We start from the raw sequence: 24,534 nt of genomic DNA, 5'->3' as shown, positions 1-24,534 counted from the left end.
ATATTAACATCAAAAATACTAACTACCTATGAATGAATCCAACAAAGAAGTTGTACAAGACCTCTACACAAAAAAACTAAACAACTCTGCTCAGAGAAATAAAAGACCCAAGTAAATGGAAGGATGGGTCACTGTTATTGATTGGAAGACTCAGGATTGTAAAGACATCATTTTGCCCCAAATTCACCTATATGGCCTCTCCTCTCCCCAAATCTCTAGCTGAAATTATGTATCTATAGTTATATCTATGTTAATTTATATATTTAATTAAGCAAGGAATTTGAGTATCACAAACTAGTTGAGAACATCTATACCTTAATACAGGATAATTTATATTCATTTTACAAAATAACTGTGATATATATATATGTATACACATATATTTAAAAATAAGCACAGCAGTCACATATATATATATACATATACACATACATACATATATATATATATATATATACACACATGTATCCACACACACATACGGTGGAAGGGGCAGGATTAAAAGCGTAAGTTTCTGTGCATACTTTTGTCTATATTTTTGACCCTTGAATCATTTACATGATTCAAGGGTCAAGAAAAAAAATTTACACTAATTCCTTAAATTTAAAATAGCATCAAACAACCAAACCCAATTATATTCCTATCAAACAGATTTTCAGAGAAGATTTGTTTCAAAGGACTTTAGAAACCAGTATTTTTCAAAGTACTTAGGAACCAGTACTTTTACTGAACATTCCCTGTTGGATTCCTTCTAAAGACCAAATGAAGTACAAAGAGATTTTTAGTAATTTAGCAATTCTAACTGTTATGTAATATACACTATTATTTGAAATTACAGGATAAAGCAAATAATTATGCTAAGGATATTTGTAATCAAGAATTTTCTGGTTAAGGGAAATGAGACACAATATTTAAAAATCAAAGAAAATAAGTGAGAACACTGGGTTATCACTGAATGATTGCATTTTAATTAATTAGTACATATGTGCACGTGTGTACATATAAAGATCAAAAAAAATATAGACACGTTTGTTAACAGTAGTGGTGTTTGAGTGGTAAAGTAGGATGTTTTTATTTTCTTATATTTTGCTTGTTTCTATTTTCTAATTCTCTGGAAGGGACACATAATACATCTAAACTAATATGTATATAATTATTACATACACAGTTAATATATATAATGGATGCTTTCACTTCAATTGTACCAGAACAGAACAAAAACTACACTGTTGATAACAAAGGATTTAGCTATGCTAGGTTAAATTTTGCATTTGAGATTAAATAAACACAATACATGTACATGTGGTAGTTTCTAGAATGTAAGCTCACATGAGAATGAGTGTGTTGTGACAGGGCACAGCTTTGACTTACTTTTTCATCTGGTAGTAGCCCTTCTTCACCGTCCCAAAGTTCCCAGAGCCCAGTTCCTTGTCCTCCAGGGTCAGCAGCTTCCGGTCCAGGTAGACCTCTTTGGGCCTGATCTCCTCGGGGTCTGCATAGGGGCTTTCATAGACCTCGGTGTCCATGGGCAAGGCTTCTCTCTGGGCTTCTGCAACGCAGTCAAGAAATGCACAACCCTGGGGCTGGATCCCCCATGAAACTGCCATCGTCCCCCCCACCCCTACCTCCTGGGCTCACAGCTTGCCTTTTAAGACCTTGGTTACCTTGGGCAGTTATGGTGTCTGTGAGCGCTCAAAGCACTCAAGGCAGCTGGTAGCGGGGTAGGAAAAAGCCCTTCATCCCTGTTGTACTTGACCCCTGTTCTTGCACTAATGAACATCGAGAAAGGGTCTTCCTGCCAGAGGCAAAGACAGATGGGGCCCTCCTAATGGGCCGTGGTGGCTTTAAACTATGTCTGAAAATTGTGACCCTCCTTCATTGAGAGGTGGAATCTATGTCACCTCACCTCAGTGGCTTTTGTAATCATGTCAACCAACAGAGTGTATCAGAAGTGATGTCTGTGATATACTCAGGCAAGGTTCTAAAAGGCCATGCACCTTCTGCCTGGGCTGCTGGAAATCTGCTTCTTGAAGCTTCAGATGCTATGCAATTGTCTAACTGCCCCGACTCCTTCTATGCTGTGAGAATGTTCCAGTCAGCCCAGGCGGAGAGACCAGACTGAGAGCCTCCGAGGCTCTGTGGAGACAGGGAGATGCTGGCCAGCCGCCAGAGCCCCGGCCCCAGTCTCACCACAGCCTCCACCCCCTGTTGGCCCAGCTCCACCCCCAATCTCCCTGCAAGAGGCCCTGAGCCACCATGGACCAGCTCAGCCTTGTCCAGATTCATGATCTGCATGAGATAATTAAATGATTGCTGTTGATTTAAGCTACTAAGTTTGGGGGTGCTTTTCTTTTTGTAGCATTAAACAGACCAAGTTCACCAATTTAAAAAAACCTGGGGCCACCTAGAAAACCTAAGAAGGTCACCTAGAGGTCCCATTTCTGATCAGTCTAGTAGAGGCCTATTGAGTTTGAGGGGGTGCCTCTCTGAATCCTATCCTCTCCTGGCCTCACAGAATCACTACAATTCCCTGAACATGTGTTGAATTCCAACAACTCAGACATTCCTTCAGTTTTTACCAGTCACTCATTTCTTTCTGCACCTCCTGCTGAAACATATTCCTGAACACAGACATTTTTCCAAGAACAGGATCTTAGAAATGGAAACTTTGAGTAGTATCAGTTATTGTTGCAAGAGGTGAGAAATCCTGAAGCAGCAGGACTGAAGGATATTTTCAACGTGGCCAATTTATTGTGATGGAGGCCGTACAGACCATTTCATCCAACAGACAGCACTGCTCACAGACACGTGGCATCTGTCCCCCACCACCAGATGACAGGACCACTTGCTGCTAACCAGTGCTATGTTACAGCTGCTGACAGTGGGGTGAGCCCACCCTGCAATCGGCAAGGGACTGTGGGAGACAGCTCTGTGCTGTGAACACCCAGGGACAAAAGGTGCATCTCTCACCTCTTTCGTTGGCCCAGGGCCCTCGGTCTGGCTCATAAGGGTTGAACGTCACCGAACTTTCTGGCCTTTGGGATGAGGAGCCCTGAGGCACACAAATGATAACAGCTCACTTTTCTTCAGGGATAACACTGTTGAGTTGATCTGCGTAATTATTTTTATTTCCAAATAATCACATTTTAACTTAAGCAGGGAAGACAAAGGAAGGAACTAGGAAAAGAGACGGGAAAATAACAACGACATGGCTTATCTCATTCTTTGGGCAACTGATGGGATGCTGTGAGGGTTAAATAAAGCTCTTGCTCCCACAAAGAAAGGGGCAGGCAGGGGTCCCATTGTGAGAGAATTAATCGTAACTGTTTGGGTGGTATTCCTTCCTACTTACATGCCCTTTCAAATCCTACTTCCACTTACTAAAAGATGCTGAAGATTTTCATTATCCCTTTGGATTTGTTTTCCTCCATTACTTCTTTCCCTTTAATATTATATTGTAGGGAAGTTATTTAAAAAGAAACACTAGGTATCCACCAGCTGCTCCCACCCACTCCCCAACTCCAAATACCTATGCCTTCCTAGTATCCTCTTATATCTTTATCATCCATGGAGATGTAGCAACTTTTGGGTAGATGCCAGAGGGTAGTGCTGGTCAGTAAACTAGAGGTCCCAAGAGGAAGCGGCTGCCAGCAGCCCAGGGTCCACTGCCCCTGCTGTCGATCTTCATCATTGTCATAATCATCATCATCATGGACCCTGTGAGATGGGGAAGCCTCTTTTTGCTAGCCAGAAGGAAAGTAATTCTTCTTTGTACTCAGAGCAGGTAACTGAAGCATATGGAGACAAAGCCTTGCTGGCCATTATTAATGGCAACCTTCCGTATTATTTATTCAATTTGCATCAGTCTGCAGCATGAAATAATGGGGGAAAAATCCACTGTTATATTCTTATATCCTTTCCCTTCCAAAAGTCTCTATCTCAAAGTCTGTCTGATCCACCTTCACCCCAACTTAAAACAAGGGTATTGCTACTAAATTTGGTTCATGGGAAAACCACGATTCAAACTATTTTTTTGGCATGAGTGAGTGGAAATTTTATATATCTATTTACCTTAGCAGTGCCCAAACACTGGCCACAAAGGAATGAGATACTGCCAGATTTTGGAGAAATTTAAAGAAACAGAGACAGTAAGCTTAATTTTACACAGTCACTTATCTCCTGGTACACACTGAATCTTCTGCTGCCTTCCTGATACCCCAAGCCCGGGAACCAAAAGTACAGTAACAAAGTCACAGTGCATCACTGCCACCACTTGTCCACTTGTCTCCAAACCTTCTTGCTACCTACTGAGCTCTACAGAGCCACTGCTCACTGGGCAAAGGCCCTTCTGACAGCCTACGGGACATTCGCTCTTATGTGTCAATGGCGTGTCACTGGATCCATTTTCTGACGACTATCTCAGCATTCTTATCAAACTGTTTAATAGAAGTAGCTATGATATATCAAAAATGAAAACAGAATATAAGTTACAGGGGGCATAGTCATTTATACACTGAATTAGAGCTTTTCTACTAAATTTGGTTCACTCAACCCACCACTGATGCTAAACAAAAATGGGTTCAACAAACACATGATGAATGAATGAATGAATGAATGGAGATACGCTTCAAACTGGGAGATGTGAAGTGTAAACTTAATGTGATTTAAAAGTGAATTCTCTCTCAAGTTCTTATATTAACAAAGAATAGGTGTGGATAATTCCAAATGAAAATATACCACTTTTAAAAATTTACATATAATTCCGAGATTATCGGACGTGCTGTGAGCTCACTTCTCATTTATAAAATAATTATCCTGTCTCAACAGAACTGTCCTAGGAGAAACTAGGTAATTCCCAAGGCTTGCCATCCTCCTGCTCTGCTCAATTCTCTCTAGCAATCAAACTCTAAGATGGAAATAGTTTGCAAATTTTAAAAAAAGGTCTCTTTTAGGTTCATACTGACTATCATTTCAATTTCTCTGATTTTCCCTCGAGGTAGGGAGGTTCTGAATCCAAAGAGACAAAACTTCAAGACACCAGGACCAACCATCATGGACAAAGACAGGGCACCAGCACCCCTTCTCTTGACTGGAAGACCTCCCACCCTTTGTTCACTTAGAGATGTATCCTGGGTCTGCAGCCTCTCCATCCCTGATGGAATGTTCTCCAGAGCAGGACTTCATAAAGGCTGTTACAATTAAGTCAAAATGCAATTACCTGCCATATGAATCCTGTGGGAGAGAATTTAAAAACAGAGGTAGGGGTGTAAAAAGTACTGAAAAGGATACTAGGGCACGAGGAGTAAGAATCAGTAGGGACGGACACAGTTTGCCTAAAGCCCTGGACACAGTAATGTATACTCTGATGAGCTGTGTAGTGCTCACCCCTCATCTGTCTTGGCTATGGATAAGGAAATGGGTTGGGGGTCTTCTTTGAAAGGTTGGGTCCCATCTTTTAAGCTGAGGTGGTTCAGGACTTCATTTCAATGCTGCCCACATGGACCACCACTTGACTAGGAGCCTTTGCAGAGCCTTGAGTTTCCCTCAATAACCACATCAGCTCCCTGTGCGGACCCCTCGGCCCTCCCTGCCCTGACGGGGACAGAGGATGGAACTACACTCGAGAGACTGTTCTTTGGAAGAAATGGGAGGTTTTCTGCTGTGTCTGTTAAAAGGGTAGTATTGACTTTATGTGAAGATGAAGATACAAAATACAAGTTTCATCTTTCCCAGAGTACTCGGTGAATATGCCATTAGTAAAACAATGACAAAAGCCCTCTGGAATCAAATGCTCAGTTGAAAAGGAGAATTTGAGGACTTTGTAAAGAATGAGCTCTAAGGCAAAATGATAAATTATCGAAGAATTTAAAGAATTTAAAGAAATTTTAATTTAATGAAAAACATATTGCTGGTCCAGTTTGCTGGTCCAGTCTATCATTTGTCATTATTCTTTCTTCCTTGTATTTGATAACTTATTCTGTCCTAATCAATAGCATCCCCTTTTCTACACAGAGAACAAGGTATAAATGAAATGTTGACTGTTGCTTTTTTCCCCATTTTTGCTGGTATTCGAAACAGAAGTCAAAGCTGAAGGACACCACTAGATGGCACTAGCTACCTTAGCTTTCCACCTTCCAAAGAGCAATTTGCGATTTTTCTTTAAGTTTTGCAAATTCAGGTAAAAACAGATCACAACAATAAAAAGAATATTTGTTTAGGTTATAAATTATGATCTGTGATCTCTGACTGGCCAGGCTTAACTGCAAGTAGGATATATATTTGACAAATATTCTTTCCGTGCCTGTTTCTAAGAAGTGCACATTCAGAAGTGAACAAAGGAGAGAAAAAAAATATTGCTGTTATGGAGCTGGTAGGCTAATTCAGAGTTTCCTGATTGGGGAGTATTGCTAGATGTTCTGATGGCCATTTATAGACTTTAATTTTTAGACTTCTTAAAAGACATTTTCAAATCAGGCAACAGCAGTAATAAAGATGACAACATATTTGTCACAACTGAAGTGACAAAAAGAACCAGTAGGCTTCAGAAATATTGGCTGCCCAAACCAGACATGGTTCTGGTCTCTGGCGGAATGACCGTGGTCCCAATGGGGACTAAGGATCCACAGGTGAAGGCAGACTCTTCTTGGCCGGGGTATGAGATAATCTTAGGTTTGCTTCAGATCCATGAAAATAAACACTTCACCTTCATAATTAATCTTCCCTCACCTTAGAAGCAAAGATCTAAAACCTGGCCCTTTATAATCATGTGGAAATATTTTCTCAGGGGTCTGGTCCACTGCTCCCACATTACCAAGTAAATGGGTATGACTTAAGGATTCTTCTTTCTCTCCCAGCTGAACACTAGTGAATCATGTATGAAAATGTCTTAAGGCTTCCCTGGTGGCGCAGTGGTTGAGAGTCTGTCTGCCGATGCAGGGCACGTGGGTTCGTGCCCCAGTCCGGGAGGATCCCACATGCCGCGGAGCGGCTGGGCCCGTGAGCCACGGCCGTTGAGCCTGCGCGTCCATAGCCCGTGCTCCGCAATGGGAGAGGCCACAGCAGTGAGAGGCCCACATACCGCAAAAAAATAAATAAATAAAATGTCTTAAAATATTCCAACCAGCAATGTATGTGTTGGAATAAAACATGTAAAATGGGTTTTAACTTGAAATTCTGGAACACTTTTCCACAACTAAGATAAATGTGAATGCTATGTCTCATCTTAGAGACTCTGCCTTTGAACTGTGAAACAGAAGCACAGTCTTTAAGGCTGCTGTTGTTCCAACTCTGCCAATCATCCTTAATAGAAGGATAGGTTTATGCACTTAAAGTAGCAAAGAAAAATATTCCAAGGCTAATAACAGGAGACATTTTATTCCTGTAAGGACTACAAGTCCTTAGAGTAAGTGATGGCAGGGGGTAAGGAGAGGGTGAATTATACTTTGATTTTTCAATTAAATCCATTTATATTTTTAAGTGTTAAAACGTACTAATCTCTAAAGAGAAGAAAAATACACCTGCTCTAAAGATTTTATTATGGAATTTCAAATTATCTGATTAATAATATTCTGCAGATCAAAAAACACTTGTCATTAACTACCTACATGCTAGAGTTAATTCAAGTTCGAACATGTCCATTTTGTGCCTGAATTATTAAAAACAACTATTTATATTGATCAAATTAACAAATTCAAGAAAATTATTTACACCTTAGCTTAACAAATGGGATATTTGACATAATTCCCACAAGTCTTTTCTCATGACTGGTTAAATAATGGAAAATTCCCCTTCTATTTGTGAAAACGTAAGTATTAGTTCTCCTAAAATATTTCTGGTGAGCAATTAAAATATTTTTAATCCATTGCTTAAATCACACAATCCTTCCTTTATCAATTAACTATTGATATTTTTGATATTTATGAAAATTCAATGCATACTTCAAAGTTGTTATAAATTTACATAGGGACTTCCCTGGTGGTCCCGGGAAGTGGTAAAGAATCCATCTTACAGTGCAGGGGACACAGGTTCAATCCTGGTCAGAGAACTAAGATCCCACATGCCTTGGGACAACTAAGCCCGTGCACCACAAATACTGAGCTCACACGCCTCAACTAGAGAGCCCGTGTGCCACAAACTACAGAGCCCACGCGCTCTGGAGCTTGTGCACCACAACTAGAGAAGAGAAAACCCCCATGCCACAACTAGAGAGAAGCTCGTGCACCACAACGAGAGCCCACGCACCGCAACGAAAGATCCTGCATGCCTCAACAAAGAGCTCACGTGCCGTAACTAAGACTCGATACAGCCAGAAAATAAAAATAAATAAATAAATAAATAATAGAAAAAAGAAACAGCAACAGCATGCTTTAAAAATAAATAGACAACAGCCCTCTTTTAGCCAGAAAAGTATTTCCACAGTATTAATCAGATTAGTTTCTAATATTTAATTATCCTTTAAAATTGATTAAATAATTTAGGAGGGGCAAATTGTAAAAGGCACAACAGGGTTTACTATGAAAAGCGGGTCTGCTTGACACCCCATTTCCTACTCCCAAGGCAACTAGTGTTATCAGTATTTTCTGTATTCTTCTGGAACATTCTACACTATATCAGCACATATATACGTGCATGACTTTGTTGTCTTCAATTAACATTGTATTTTGGAAACAATTCTAGATCTCAGCTACCCATCACAGTATGAATTTTATTGTAGCTGATTTCATTTATTTCTCATTGCTTGTCTTTTAAATTATTTCCAGATTTTGTCAATGATACAACGTTAGAATAAACATTTTCATATATACATGATTACACATAAGTGCAAGAATATCTGTATGATAAATACCTACAAGTAAAATTGCAGTTAAGAGGTTATATGTACTCTCAATTTTGATGGATGTTGTGAGATTGCCTTTCTTACAGATTGTACCATTTCACACTTCCCCAATAAATTACAGCTGTGCTTACTCACCACACCCTTGTGTGGTGTCACCAAGCTTGTTTATTTGGATCAGCTTCACAGGCGGACATAAGGGAGCCCCACAGTTTTAACTTGCATTTCTCTTATATGAAATGGAACAGCTTTTCCTATGTTTAAGAGCTATTTATGTTTGCTTTACTATAAACTATTGCCCATTAATCTGTTAGACAGTTAAAACTTTTATTAATTTATAGAAACTCCTTACATATTAAAGATATTAACCTTATATATGGATCATCATTACTAATACTTATTCCAAGTTTATTATGTTTCTTTTGATGATGTTACGGTTCTTATCCACACATATTTTATTTTTAGGCAGTCTTACTGATATTTTCTTCAACTTTCCTTAGACATGTTCTTCTTTAATTTAAAGATCTACTAAAACTTATTTTCTGTATATTTCTTTAGTCACTGTGGGTGACCTGAGCTGGCTTCAGCCTGCTTGGGACAAGGACAGGGGTGGGAGTGGGGCTTGTCTCCTCACAGTGCTGGGTTACTGTTTCCTGGGGTGATGGCATTTTGATGTGTCAACCTGGCTAGCCTGAATGATATTTCTGTGTTAATGAATCAAACTGTGATCTTGGTACTGCTGTGGAGGGATTTTGCAGAGGTAATTAAAATCCTTAATTTGCTGATTTAATTTGAGGAGATTATCCTGGATGGGGCTGGCTTAATCGGTCAAGAGTCCTTAGAAGAGATTGAGGCTTTCCTAAGCGAAAAAGGGCACCAAGGGGAGAGGGGTGACTGACCCTTGGCTGGCTGTGAATGATAGCTTTGGCTCTTCCCTGCGTGGGTCCACCCTGCTCATCCTCCCTTCATGATGATCTGCTCTATGGACATTGAACTTGCCCCTACAGTTGTGTAAGGCAAGCCCTAGTGATAAGTCTGTATATCTGTGTGTGTGTACATGTATATAGATGTGTGTATGTATAAATATGTACACGTGTGTGTTATGTATGTACCTATGTGTGTGAGTGTGCTGTGTGTCTTTCACGCATAAATCTCTGACTGGTCACGCTTCTCTGGGTGAACCCTGAATGATGCCCTTGGAAACCACAGAATTAAGATAAACGTGGATTGCTGTTGTCTACTCTGTCTGCAGTGAAACTGCTCATTTCTGGGACTGCGCATGGGGAAGGGCTATGTGTTGGCACACCAGCTGTGGGCCATCATAAAGAGAACAATGAAGACACAAGCGGTGGGAGCCAGGGGCGTGGCCCACGTCCACGGGGGCTCCTCCATGGCTGCCAGTTAGACCTGGTGCGTGGAGAGGCCAAGGAAGCCAGGCGAGCGAAAGGTTCTGGGCCTGCTGATGGGGCACCATGCACGGGCAACTCAGTGTCCCTCCCTGAGTTGTGCTATGAAGCTTCGTCAATGTAGCATTTGATCAGGACTCCTGAAAAGATGACTCATGATTGAAAAGCACCCTGAACCAGAACACGTTTTGAATCACCTCAGTTGATGGGGTACCATCTGACCTATTTCCCCCAGACAATGGTCCTGTGAGATGCCATCCTGGCAACCAGGTGAGCCCTGTCCAAGGAGAAGGGGCGAATGCCAACAGGGGTCGAGGGCCAGGTGGGCCAGAAGGTGGCCACCGTGGAAACTCTCCATGAGTTTCGCCTTTGATCATGGGGAATGCTGACCTCTTCAAGGTCAACGCCTCAATCACCTACTAGCCCTGATGGTCTGAAACAAACACCAAGTCATGGGGCAAAAGGGACACCAACATAGAGCATGTATTGCCTTGACAACCTGGTCCCCAACTCCTAACATGCCACGCTGGCATGGGTAGCCGTCACTGTCACCCGCCCCCCCCCGCAAAAGGGATGCCCCCTCATGGCTGATGTTTCCCACGAGCTGATCCACACTGACTGGGAGCATGATATTGAAACAGACAGTTATTCCATTCAGGTTTATTACATAACTTTTCCCCTCAAACACCACACTAAACTCACTTCTCTGTTCTGTGGTCAAGAAGATTGAGAACATCTAGAATATGACTGCCACTTGGAAAGAAAATCTCCGGGCTTTTATGCTTTTTATTTCCGTTGTTTCTAATAAGTACTTTAGGCAATCTGCTTCATGAACTGACACTCAATTATATGCTGAAATGTTTGGAAAAATACCAACCAATATGAGAATGGAAAGAGTTATTAATAAAATAATCAATTTTAACCCCAATGATAAAACTGAAAAGTAAAAAAAAAAGCAATCCATATACAAGTTATAAATACATTTTTTGAGGGAGGTGATTCATGATAAATAAAAATCTTTAAAAAAGAACTTTTTATGTCCTTCATAATTCAATCATATAGCAAACTATGAAAATGCATTACATGTCAGTTTTTTTTTTTTTGTTTGTTTGTTTGTTTGTTTTTTTGCGATACGCGGGCCTCTCACCGCTGTGGCCTCCCCCATTGCGGAGCACAGGCTCCGGACGCGCAGGCCCAGCGGCCATGGCTCACGGGCCCAGCCGCTCCGCGCCATGTGGGATCTTCCCAGACCGGGGCATGAACCCACGTCCCCTGCATCGGCAGGCAGACTCTCAACCACTGCGCCACCAGGGAAGCCCCTATATGTCAGCTTTACTGTCTCATAAAGAAAAACGGCGTTTCTAATTCTTAAATCCCACCTTGTCTTTATACATGTTATAGTTAAAGTTCTGTGTTGGAACTCTACAGCCACAATGAAGTTGCTGTGGCACTTGATATTTATAAAACCAATGGCCTTGTGTAGTCCCTGGGCAGGATCCACACAACCTTGGCTCTTCCTTCTGCCAACATGTAATTTATCTAGTCAATTACCATAATGCTGCAGCATGTGATTCTGGCTTGCTTTGAAAAGACTCTGCCATATGAGAATTCCCTCCCACCTATCACATGGACTGAAATGACTTCCAAGAGCACATTATAGCGGAGAGAGCACACTCACGGTGATGGACTTTGCAGGAAAGGGACTCGGACCACACAGAAAGCAGGGCGTGGGCTGCCCAAGAGGGCTACATATGGCAGGGACATGAGACCAGAGCAGCAGGAGGGTCGGCAGCAGGGCACACGGAGTGGGCAGCCACAGGGCAGAGTGTGGGTGCTGAGTGCGGGTCTGTCCTACCACTTAGTCAGGGACAGCAAGCAGGGGACGTTTTAGCACCTTTCTGTGGCCAGGCTTTGGGAAGGAGTATGATTTGATTCTTGAGATTATTCCACCCGCTGACCAAGTCTAGAAACCATAACGGCAAAGAGGAACAATAAATGTTTCAGAAAACAAATACAGGCTACCTTACATGACATGCTATTTTAACCTGTTCTATAATTACACTAACGCCCTCCAGATTCTGTTGATGAGATGCACTAGAGGCAACACATGATCATTAGAAAGGCTTCAGGAAAAGCCGACCACTTGAGCAGAAGGCTCTGGAAAAATACTTTGGCAATATTTTCCACAGAAGGCTATAAAATTTGAGGTTTTACATTGAATAGCCGACTTTTCATACAGAATTATTAAGTCACAAACTCAAGACAAATCATCCTAAAGAAACTAATTTTGCATGCTCAATTTTGTTACTTCTTGTGGGTGCTGGTTCCATGATGTTTGTGGAAATTCACTGAGTTTGGCCCTTAGGGAACATGCATTTTTTTCCTATATGTTTTTCACTAGTCAATAAAAAGTTTTTCCAAAATGTCCAACTCCTCGAAGCCATTAGGTGATGCAAGGTTAAATAGAGGGCTTGATATTCTTTTAAGAGTACTCAGCCCTAAGCCCTCATGCCTCTTAGAGGAAAATGGACCTGTCTCATGATGGGTACAACCTTAAAGTTGACTCGCCAGGCCCATGAGCTGTATAAAGGGTAAAATAAAATGATGACTCCATTAAGGTGCTATATTTTAGAGACTGATCCCAAAGTTCATCGGTATTTTAGCAAGTTCCAGTTCCCCCAGTCTGTGGACAGGGGCTGCGCCTGGAGAACTTGCGTGGTTCAGCACAGCTGCAGCTTCTGAGCAAGTCAATAGCCCCCTCAGAGGGCAGAGTGGGCATTCTGCCTTTTGCAGATTTTAAGGGTTAACAGGCAGAAAGTGAGGTATAGAGTGCACAGCTCACGATGGGGTAATTTTCATTCCTCACAGATGGCATCAAAGGGCATCAAATGTCCACAGTGAGGTTCCCCTTAAAGTAGCAGGACATCATTCCTGCTTGGAGTATAAATCCGTGTGTCAACTCATAACAGTCTGGAGGGAGAAGAGAGCTGGAATTCTCTCTTTTTGGGAGTATCAGGCATGTGTTGGGCAAACCCACGTGGAGAAGTGTGGACAAACCACAATTCTCACCTCCTATTGACATGGAGGGAGATGTGGGTTCTGGCCAAGCCCCTGACTCTAAGGGCTTCTCTCATGTGATGGCACAGAGCATCCCCATTCCAAGCCTTCCTCCACCAAGGTATGGCCAAAGCAGCTCTCCTGGAAAGGGTGATTTTTCTGATAACAATGTCTCGGTTGATTTAACCAAAAGAGTCGGGCGGCCAACCTCAGTGAGACGTCTTACACACCTGGCTCACCACACCATCATGCACGTGGTCACATGGATCGTGCACACGGCTCCACATGGACGGACCAGGGACTGAGCCTGAACAATATGCTACATTTCCCAAATCTGCCAGGAGGCATATTTCTGATTTAACATTGGGTTGCATGGTCATTTAGTATACTTTTAGAAAATGGAGGAATTTTAACCTACCTAAGAAGTTAAGTTGGCTAGCTCGGATCTGAAAATAGGCTGATTCTAGCTGACACCCACAATCCCAGTTTACCAAGTGTGATGAAAACAATTACCATGACTCCTGTTATTTAAACATGCTTTTCATCATGCTAATATACAACTGTTTCACTTTTAACAGCATGGCTAAGTAACACTTACCACAGGATGGGAACTTGGAAGTTGTGGACGGAAATTAATATTTCCTGGTTAGAAAGAACATGGACAGTTACTGCTATGTTAGTGAAAACCAACTATTTATCCCCTCCCCCACTGCAGATCAATCAATGTGACTGTAAAATATTACTGCTTGAGGAGTATATACATTTTCTGCATACATTTCTTGATACCCTCTTTCATCTTTCTCACATAAGCAATTAAAATGAATTTGTTTTTTAAAGTTAAACTTATCAGCTATTTTTTGATGAATGATATGTATAAAACTGGAGCAATCTGACATTATTTTAATCAATCAGTAAAAACAAAGCCTCATCCCATCTTGTTTGAGTTTGCAACAGACCAAATCTAAAACGAGGCTGATTATTACCAACATCTGAAAGAGGGAGACTCCAATGTCTTGGCTACTCACCCATTTGCCCATCAAATTTTTGACATGGAACTGTAAGAACTCTTAACAAACCATCTGACTTATAAGAATAATGCTCGACGAGCTGAAAAAGAAGAAAGTAAGAAAGTATAATAAATTATGGAGGCAGGCAATGGAGAAATCCTGACCTGGAGCAGCTGACTCCCCTTTTGGACTTTAAAAGTGATTCAAGGACAGCGCTTAACAACAGAAGGTGCTTCCTTGGTGGTATTCCTGATCCCTTCCCATGCCTCTCTCCTGCCACCCTCAGATTTCTGGACAGAAGTCCACATGCCACCTTCCCTTTTGGACTCTGCTCTTGGCTCACCCTCTTTCTTTCTTTCTTTGTCTTCTTTTTTTTTTTTGGGTAGCAAGTTGCATTTATTTGTTTATATTCTCCCATATCTGTGTGATATTATAACAACGAATTCAGCACGCTAATGTTCATTAATTTATTCAGTCATTAAACAAACATTCTGCTGTGTGCTAGGTCCTGAGATAGGACAAAAGGTAAACTATGGTGAATCATCCTACAGTTGAGGTACTTTCTTGGTGGAGAGAGATATAAATGAACAATGTAAAGTGATTAATGGTGTAATAGTGCTGTGGGCAAAGGCTTTGGAAGGACCAAACAATTCAGCCCAAAAGTTTCAGAGAGAAGACATCACAGCACAGGTGATGTAAGAGCTGGGACATGGGGAAAGCTGACCCTTTGGCAAATGGCCTTATGTTGACAGGATATGGACAGCCTTGGCTAATGGCTCCCAGAAAACTATGAATCATGATGCCTGATTGCTACATTAAAAAATAAATGAATGGCAAATAGATTTATTTATATCTAATCAAAATTATGCAATAGGAAGACAGTCTTAGTTTTCACATTTACTTTTCTCATACAGACATTTCCTCTTCAGACAAGCTAAAATCTTCCTATCTGATATTTCTTCCTTATCTGTTTATTGGTACCTTTTCCAGTTAAGGACTCGTTGCTTCTGAATCTTCTTTCCTCTCAAAACTTACCTATTTAGGTGAATGTTTGTTGAATGAATATATTTTATCCTTCCAGGGAGCATTCTGTTTTTTAAATTTTATTTTATTGTGGAAAGAACACAACATGAGATCCACCTTCTTAATAAATGTTTCAATCTGACCAGCCCTAACACGCTACTGAGATGGACATCAAAGTTCTCTCTATTCTGTTAAATGCAATAGTGTGTTCTAGGGCTAAATAGTATTGAGGTCCCTACAACAGCTGAAATATCACACATCTCTTCAATGTCATTCAAATATCTCCTTACAAGCTTATGTTTTCAGATAATCTATGCCACAAGGGTGTCTGGGAGGTGGGCATACATGTTAGGATTTCCCTCTTGGGCAGGGGTCTGCAAACTTTTTCTGTAAAGGGCCAGATAGTGATATTTTAGGCTTTTTCACTCCACATGGCATCCCTGTCACACAGTTCTTTATTTTTTTAAAAACCACCCTTTAACGTATAAAAACCATTGTCTTCAAGTACTACGCAAAAGCAGACCAGGGGCAGATCTGGTCCACGGATGTGTTGACTCTAGCTCTAAAGAAAGGAATACTAGAGTAGTGTAGCAGTTACCACCTCTCAGACTCCTGGGTGGGGGAAGGGCACAGAGGTACCTTACGTTGATGTCAAGGAAAACCAATGAAATCACACTTGTAAAAGTGGAAGGTACTGCTGGCATTTTTATGCTCTTTCTTAAACATATATACAAGGGGAAAGATTTAATTAAGGCTGAATACTGTGAGATGCTGGAGGAATCAGTAAATGGGAAAGCGTAAATATGGGAAACAGTCTTGGGAAGGAACTTTCCAACAATTAAAGATGTTTAACATTATAGTCAGCATGCAGACTTGGAAACTGTGACTGGGCTCAGACAGGGAAAATGGTCATTCAGGAGAAGTATAATGGCTGTGTACCAGTGATGGAGCCCAGAACCCTCAAGCATTGGGCTGACAGATGGACTCCAGTGCCTTTAAATGCACACCATCAACAATTCTTGTAGGAAGTGAGAGACTCTGATGGGAAATTAATACCAGAAGGCAACATTCCCTACTCATCTCTCTGATTTGCATTGGGCATTAGTACCTAATAGGTTAAATACTCTTTCAAAGCGATACCATTAAAACAAAGCAAAGTCTGTGGTTGATAATAAGCTACATGCTAATGATCTACAAACCAAAAGACAATGTCAGCATTATGACTAATATGAATAAATATTAAAATACCCAGAATTCAAAGAAGAAGATTTTGTCTCCAACTACAGCATTAGGAACCAAAATACACCGTGTGGTGGTTACTCTAAGTGCTTTAAAGGTAATGGGGATCCCTGATCACAGTTTTTAAAAAGGCAAGATTTTGAGTCGGGTCCTTTCCTGCTGTAACCACACACGAGGTTCCTGGTGGGGCCTGGTGTGGACATTTGAACCCATCCCCGATGATGTCCCGCACCTACAAAAGCTCAACGTAGCTGTCGCTCTTGGGATGGCAGAGTCCCTTGGTTTTCTCTGTCTCTGGACCCACTACAGTTTATAGGATGCTTTGCCATTTCCTCATGGAGCTGTGATTTAGAATGAAGCCAAGTCATTCGTGCCCAATGGAAAGCAGGGATGAACACCGGATTAGGGCTCATTAGTGCCTAAGAAACTCCCAAATTACTCTCTGTTTTCGGGTTTACTATCAGATAGGTCAAGAAGAACCCCTTTTTAGACCAGGGCTGAACAATCCTATACGAGTGGCGGCCTGAAGCGCAGGTTCAACTGCCAGGTTGCCCTAATTTTGCAGCAAGATTCATTCTGCAGTTAAGAATGGCACCTGGCATTTTATATTAAATTTGGCCTCTCACAACTCAAAAAACAGTCTGATTAGCCACTTCTAGGCCTACCTTCCCATCCATCCACACCTTTCTATTGTGTGTATTTGTATGATAGGCTGTTCTGGGTTCCAGGCAGAACGTCTTAGAAAGAAATGCCTCTAGCGCCCCAAGGCTGGGTCTCTGGTTAAAACTAAGCACAGTCCTGAGTGGGTACCACTTACTAGTGCCAAGAGCTAAGGGGCGGGCTTCCCTGGTGGCGCAGTGGTTGGGAGTCCGCCTGCCGATGCAGGGGACACCGGTTCGTGCCCCGGTCCGGGAGGATCCCACATGCCGCGGAGCGGCTGGGCCCGTGAGCCATGGCCGCTGAGCCTGCGCGTCCGGAGCCTGTGCTCCGCAACGGGAGAGGCCACAGCAGTGAGAGGCCCGTGTACCAGTAAAAAAATATATATATATATACCAAAAAAAAAAAAAAAAAAAAAAAAAGAGCTAAGGGGCCCTGGATAAGCTATGGGAGCCTCTGTCACCTGACATGATGACCCTAGACCAGTCATCCAGGAACCTGAAGGCTGAAAAGCAGACTCTGATGGGGCAGGTCTTGGCAAGGACCCAGGTGGCATATTCTAACAAGGTCCAGGGGCCGGTTCCTCTCTTTTCTGAGGTTGATGTATACCTGCCATAGTGTGTCGAAATTCTTCCCGCCAGGGATGGAGAGCTTCCCTGTTTTGTCCTTATCGATGCGGTAGTGCAGCACCTTCCCCTCGTGCAGCAGGCACAGGGCGTAAGACCCGTTGTCCCTGGACCTGATCCTGGAAGAGAGGAGACAGCGCATCACCATCACTCCTACCGCCTGGAAGGGAGGAGCGCCCTGGGGAGGCACCCTGCAACAGCGTCCCAACCTCGGGGACAAGGGGTCAAGGACTTTGTACCCAGGGAGGCCCAGCCCACAGCTCAGTGACACCGCAAGCTCCAGACAAGGAAATGCTATGGTCAGGGACAGGCCACAGCCAAGCCCAGCAGGCTGGGGAGCGTTGGGTGGGCATCAGGAGAGGCCTGGGCTCTGGGGGCAAGTCCTCTGTTTGCCTGGAGCAGCAACGCTGCTCAGCGTACCAGTATGTGGGACCCTCAGCATTCCGCAGCTGGGGAGTCTGGAGAGCCCTCTTCACTCACCTCCTCTCTTCAGTGAGGTCTGCATTTGGATCCGATTCCAGGGAGTGCAGCTCCCCTGTATAGCCAAGGGTGGGCGTGGAGTGGGGGGGTGTCTGGTGGGCATTTTAACTAGGAACCTTCTGGACCCCAGATGGAGGGGGCTGAAAGCCCTCTTCCCTCCCTCAAGCTCGCTCTCCCCTTTGCAGGGAGGAGAGGGCGGGACCAGGACGGGTATTTAAAATGTTCCATGTGATGTGGTCAGATGACGTTGCCAGGAGAAGAAAATGTCCTCCAGCGTGGGGTGGTGAGCAGCAAGCAGAGCCAGGTCTGCACTGGCTGTGCTGGGCGCCCAGGCTCTGCCTGCTGGTCCCAGTGGGTGCTCCTGGGCACCACCCGCTTCCCTTATTCAGGAAATGAGTGTTGTGAGTCTGCTACCGAGCAGAGAGGCACCCGCTGTGACGCAGGGGGACCTGCCGCCCACGGGGAGGGCCTGTGGGACTTGGGGAGCGCGCAGGCCAGGTGGGGCTGCAAAGGCACGGAATGGAGGTGAAGCCCCTCCCCAGCTGAATTCCTCAGTCATCGCCATCCTCAGCCCATCTTCCCCTCTCAGCAACTCAAGCCCTTGGGATCACAAGATCTGCGAGAGGGTGAGTCACCGAGGTCCCAGCGGTCCCAGAAAGCCTCTCCGGCCTTGGCACTTTCTAAAATGAGGAAACTGAGGCCCCCAAATGTTAAGCAATGCGCCCAATGCACTGTATCTTGGGAAGAGTTCAAATATGCCAAGCTGCCGTCGTATTTCCACGTTGAGGGGAAATTTCTGATGCCTCCTTTCAGTTGTACGAGGCCACATCCACAAGACGCACTTTGGAAGCTGACGTGGTCACCCTTGGCCTTGTAGGTTCACCTCAAAAAGCTAACCCAGGACTTGAGATATGAGCTGTGTCTTTGGAACCTCGTTTTAAAAATAAGTTTAAGTCGTGCTTGGCTGTGCGTGATGAACGGGTTCCCTCCATGCACCAGTGCTCAGGGCAGCTGGTGTGGGTGGCGGGAAATGCCCAGACCCGCCTCGGCCTCTAGGGGCCGCTTCTGAAACCTTCTTCTCTGTGAAAACATCCCTTCTTCCCAACCCAACCAGGTCACCGGCACCCCAAAGTGTAAGCTCCCTTTCACGGTTACATGGCCCATTAAGGCCAGTTGGTTGCTGTCAAACCGAAAAACCACCACACAGAAAAGGAAAAACATATTTTTATATGAGGGATAACTGAGTCTATCTTGTAGGGAAGCTATTTTATAATGTGGGGCTACTCACACCTGCTTTGTTTATTTTATAAGCATCCGTGGCAAACAAATAGGATAGTTTGGAGGTACAAAGAACTATACAAATTCTTAATATGAAGCAATATCAATTTACATATACGCATATAAAAGGTGACCTTGGGATAATGATGCTCATAGACCATTCCAAAATACCACTCTCTTTGATTTAAAGTCCTTTGTATCTTGGACCTCAGGGTCCTGGAATCAAGTAACTGGATCTGAACTCTGGTTTTCCAGATCCATGTCCAATGCCCAACCATTCCACCTTGCCTTATGCCCTGATTGACCTTTTGTTGTTAAAACTGGGATGGAGGATCACAGAATGTCTGGGGAGATGGTTCAGTCACCTCATTAGAAATTGGGAAATGCAAATTAAGACCACAATGGAAATACCATTACACGCCCTTCAGACTGGCAAAAATTAAAAAGACCAAAAATGCTAAATATTTCTGAGAATGAGGGCAATAGGCACCCTCGTATACTGCCTGTGGGAGCATGAATCAGTTCAATCATTTTGGAAAACAGTTTGGAATTCTCTACTGAAGTTGAACCTATTTATCCCCTCTGAGTCAGCAAAACACTACAAGATATACAAAACATGTGCATTCTGCACCTATAAAGTATGTGGGGATGCTTATAACAGCTTTATCTGCGATTATCAAAAACCATAAGCAGCCTAAGTGTTCACTAAGTGCAGAGTAAGTAGGTTGCGGGGTATTCATACCACAGAATGTCATAGAATAAAACAAACAAATGGCAGTGATACAAAGCACAGACGACTCTCACAAGTATAAAACGTATACTGTGATTCCACATGCATGAAGTTCCCAAACAGGCAAATGCGAACGGTTTTGATGTACGCCTAGGTCCTAGGTGGTGACGAGAAAGAAAAAAGTCAGGGCATGCTGGACACAAGGGTGCAGGAAGTGGTGTCCTGTAACAGGTGGGTGTGAGTGAGCAGCCTTCTGCGATGCTGCTTTTGTTTTAGTTCTTGACTCCAGTGGTGTTTGCTTTAGAATTATCCATTAAGCTGCACTTACAGAGTGACTCACTCTTCTGTGTGTTTCGTATTTTCGTAAGAAAAACAGCATTAAAAGAGAGCTGATGCAAGGCAGAAATAAAGCATCTCTTGCTCTTGGGCAGTGATTTCTGCAAAGGCACACGCTTCCTTGAGGCTCCCCCCGAGAATAGGTCCCAGAGGAGTTTCTCTCCCAGAGCTCCAGCCAGGCAGCCTGTTTCAGCTCCCGGGATGCCAGTGGCGACAGCTACCTGGTGAGCACAATCTAAGGACCGGGAGGCACAGGGACAGGCTGTGGACATGCAGCCTGAGCAGCCCCCGAAGCAGCTGGCAGGAAACGAGGGCAGAGAAGGGAAACCCACAGGCCCAACATCTGTAGGTGGCAAAGCCCAGAGGCTTGGTGACACTAACGGCCAGTAACTGTGAGGTGTCTGCTGGCTGCAGGCAGATCCTGGGCTGGGCTATTTTTAATCTAACATATGGAAAATACTGGTTTGGAAGCTGAAGTAGCTCCTCCTCCTGGCCCCCTCCTGTTCCTCAGAAAGCCCCCCTCTGCCCTGGGACACCCGCCAGGTTTGTCACATGGACGCCCAAAGGGGAAAGAGCAAAGACTAGTCTTGCACCTTCTCTTGGGGTTGCTGGCCTCCATCCTCCAGGTCAACTATCTTCAGTCATGTTCCCAGAAGCCCCAGAACACTGTATTTTTTCCCAGTGAATCTCTTGGAACAAGCAGGCTCATGACAGATTTGTGTTTTGCTACGACAGGGTGTGGGACTTCAGCGCTCTTGAACTGCGAAGTTGTCCTAACTGGCCTTAAGACCATCTTGAGGTCCTTGGTGAGAGGGCAGGAGAGCCACCTTGCCTCTGTGGGTGGATGGTCTCAGGCTCTGCGATGAGCAGGCCTTGCACCTAACAGACACCAAGCACTTGGCCAAGCTGAGGTGGGGAGAGTGTTCGTTCTGCCAGGCACAGCCTGGGGGGGCTGAAGCCCTTTTCCACCCTCCTATGACCTCCTGGATCGGAGAAAACATGTGGTAATGATGCCCAGATACTGACAGGGAAGTGAGGACCAGGAGGTGGTGGGACCCTCAAGGTGACCTCCACCCAGCAAGGTCTGGGGACAGTGCATTGTGTCTGCTGCAGACAGAACAGGACAGCTGGGGCACATCCTAGCCCACCAGGCATTCTCACTGTCCTGTGCATTTGTTTTCCCATGGGCAGAGTAGAGCATGGCTGGCTGGAGAGGAAAGGGGGTGCCTGGGATAAGCTGTGTACCTATGGCCCGGATGGGCTGTACAAAGAGACAGGGAGGAGCTCACTTCCAGGGTTGACGCTGTATCGGGTGGTCAGATACTGTGGCATGGGGCCCAAAGGTGGCTTCAAGACAGCAGCTGAGGAAGGAAGGAGAGGATATGGGAGTGGCACGCCCAGTAGTATGCTTGCCAGTATAACGCTGAGAGCATCCCCAGACTCAGGAGAGGTATCAGCGCTAATGATCCACGGAAGACAAGAGGAAATGCAACTTCTGGGTGCTTTTGCTTTGCACTATAGCAAAATTTAGGCACGTGAGCATTCCATACATGCAATGAAAGCAGGATCAATATGGAACACAGGTCTAAATGTGGGGCCATGCCAAGCTATTCTTTCACACATCTGCCTTTTAAAAAGTTTTATCAATTCCCCTCTCTCTCCCTCTGCTCTAGTTTATGAGGTGAAACTAGGTCATGCTGCTTCTCCTCCAGCTTCATGGGGACCTTGATCAGACCAATGAAGTGATACTGACGTTAGTCCACAACCCCCTTTAAACTTTTCACTTCAGACAGGCCATGACCCTTTATGCTGACCTGCGGCTGCAGAACCACACGTGTCGAATAAAATGGCACACTTTGATCCATGATGGCAACACCTAAGAGCGCTCACAGAACTCAGCTTTTATTGTGGCATATGAGGGTCATGCAGTCTCATTCATCTATGAGTAAGGTTTTTTCTAAACCCAGAGATCACTTTTGAAATTTAAATATATAACAAAAAGTGAGTTATAACTTAAGGAGGGAAAAGTGAGTGGCAAATAAGAGCAAAAAAAAAAAAAAAGTGAGATTTAGCTAAGGACAAACACCAATATCAGTGCTGCAGTGGACAGGGGGAGAACAACCCGGGCCAGCAGCAAGGTGGGCACCTGAACCTGAGATTCCCCCATTAAAGCAAGGACGGTGAAGAAGAAAACCTCTTCAACTCTGGAGAACAGTGTTCCCAGCATAGAACACTCAGGAGTCCCACAGGTGAATATCAATCAAATACGAGCTCAAAAAGATCACCCAAAACATAAGGAAACAGGAGTTATAAGAAAGAGGTCAGGGAGGGAAAAAGAGCAGGAGAGACAGAGATTTATACACCTAAGGACTTTCTGTATTGGAATCATCAGATACAGAATATAAGCTAACTATACATGAAATATTCAAAGAGACAAAAGATGGAATCACAAAAACTAGCAAGCAATAAGATACTCTCAAAAATATAGAGGACTATTTGAGAAACAACAAAAACAAATGGAATTTCTAGAAATTTTTTAAAAATATAACTGATGGAAAAAGCCAGTGGATGGGTTTAAAGTAGATTAGATACAGATGAGGTAAAAATTAATGAACTGGAAGACAAATCCAAGAACATTACATAGTTCAGTGCAAAGAGAAAAGGCAATAGAAACTAAGAAAGAATAGAGGATAAATTAAGAAGGTCTAAAACACGTTTAATAGGAGCCTCTGAAGGAAGAAATGATAAGAAAGAAGGATGATAATACTTGAAAAAAATAGATGAGTATTTTCCAGAACTGATGAAAGAATCCATGGTTGTAGGAAGCACAGATACAGGACAACCACTGGCTTAGCTTTAAACATATTACCTTGTTCATCTCTGTAACAACTCAGGTAACACAGTAGTTTCCCCTTTTTATCATTCAGTAAGCTGAGGTCAGAGAGATGAATTAAGCTATCTAACTCACAGAGCTATTAAGTGGCTGTGCTTGCCTGAACTTAAGTTTCTACAAATAGAAGCAGTTTCAAGGTTAACTCTGTCTCAACCAGTCAAATAATACAGGAACATTCCCTAATGCACATATGGTTAAAGACCCTCCAATGAACTTGGAAAATCTCAAATGATCACTATTCTTAACGTAGCTTAGGTAGGCATCCAGCATCTTGAGCAGGCTCAAATGTGGTCCTCAGACCAGCATCACTTGAGAACTTGTTAGAAATCCAAATTCCTGAGATATAACTCAGGCCTAGTGAGTTAAAAACTGGGGGGTGGGGGTGTGTGGTTTGACCCAGCAATCTGTGCTTTAACCAGCATCCAGGTGGTCTGCACACAAACAGAAGGTTGAGAATCACTGCTTACATCATCTGCTCTGGACTTTTTATCCATCCTGTGGAACCCCACTGAAGGTACTGTTTTCATTCTTCATCCTTTCTCCTAGTTTACATTTGTTCCTTGCTCATGGGGAATACAAGTGTATATTCTTACAAGCTATCTCAATGTCTCTGAAAAAATGTAGCATATTCTGAATACATTTTATCCTGGTTACCTTACACTGAGTTGTACTTGCACTGAAAAAGATTACTAATAGCTATTTCCAAAGAGAGGCATCCACCTGCCATCCAGTATACCTGATGGGGAAGGAGGAGAGGGAGGGGGAGGGCATTGGTGAAAGGTATTGTTCTAATATTCAAGGATGGCCAGTATGTCACCCAGTGTCCCCAAGCCAGGTCCAACCTGGACAAGGACCACATGGTTTAGCACATTCCTGATTCTGGGTGCACACAACCCTTTTCCTTAGAAAGCCACTGTCACCAAATCTTCTAGTACCCAGTTGTGTACAGAATGGTGTATGCCCTCATTG

The 24,534-nt window shown here is 43.5% G+C and overlaps 1 protein-coding gene across 4 annotated transcripts in view; it reads right to left on the bottom strand.

Annotated features, from left to right (window-relative positions):
- SYK (spleen associated tyrosine kinase) overlaps positions 1 to 24,534 on the bottom strand; it is a 96,145-nt gene that overhangs the window by 21,040 nt on the left and 50,571 nt on the right. For 3 of the 4 annotated variants that reach the window (XM_027091944.1, XM_027091945.1, XM_027091941.1), the window contains exons 4-9: positions 17,832 to 17,967; positions 14,322 to 14,403; positions 13,895 to 13,938; positions 12,134 to 12,202; positions 2,971 to 3,052; positions 1,372 to 1,549 (exon numbers count right to left, since the gene is read on the bottom strand). In XM_027091944.1, the coding sequence (XP_026947745.1) occupies positions 1,372 to 1,549; positions 2,971 to 3,052; positions 12,134 to 12,202; positions 13,895 to 13,938; positions 14,322 to 14,403; positions 17,832 to 17,967 (591 nt within the window). The remainder of the gene's footprint in view (positions 1 to 1,371; positions 1,550 to 2,970; positions 3,053 to 12,133; positions 12,203 to 13,894; positions 13,939 to 14,321; positions 14,404 to 17,831; positions 17,968 to 24,534) is intronic. The other variant, XM_027091943.1, reaches the window with a different exon arrangement.

This window comes from Aethalodelphis obliquidens, unplaced genomic scaffold, assembly GCF_003676395.1.
Source record: "Aethalodelphis obliquidens isolate GAN/ISIS:26980383/991018 unplaced genomic scaffold, ASM367639v1 scaffold74, whole genome shotgun sequence".
NCBI lineage: Eukaryota > Metazoa > Chordata > Mammalia > Artiodactyla > Delphinidae > Aethalodelphis > Aethalodelphis obliquidens.
This window is presented reverse-complemented; position numbering and strand designations above follow the sequence as displayed.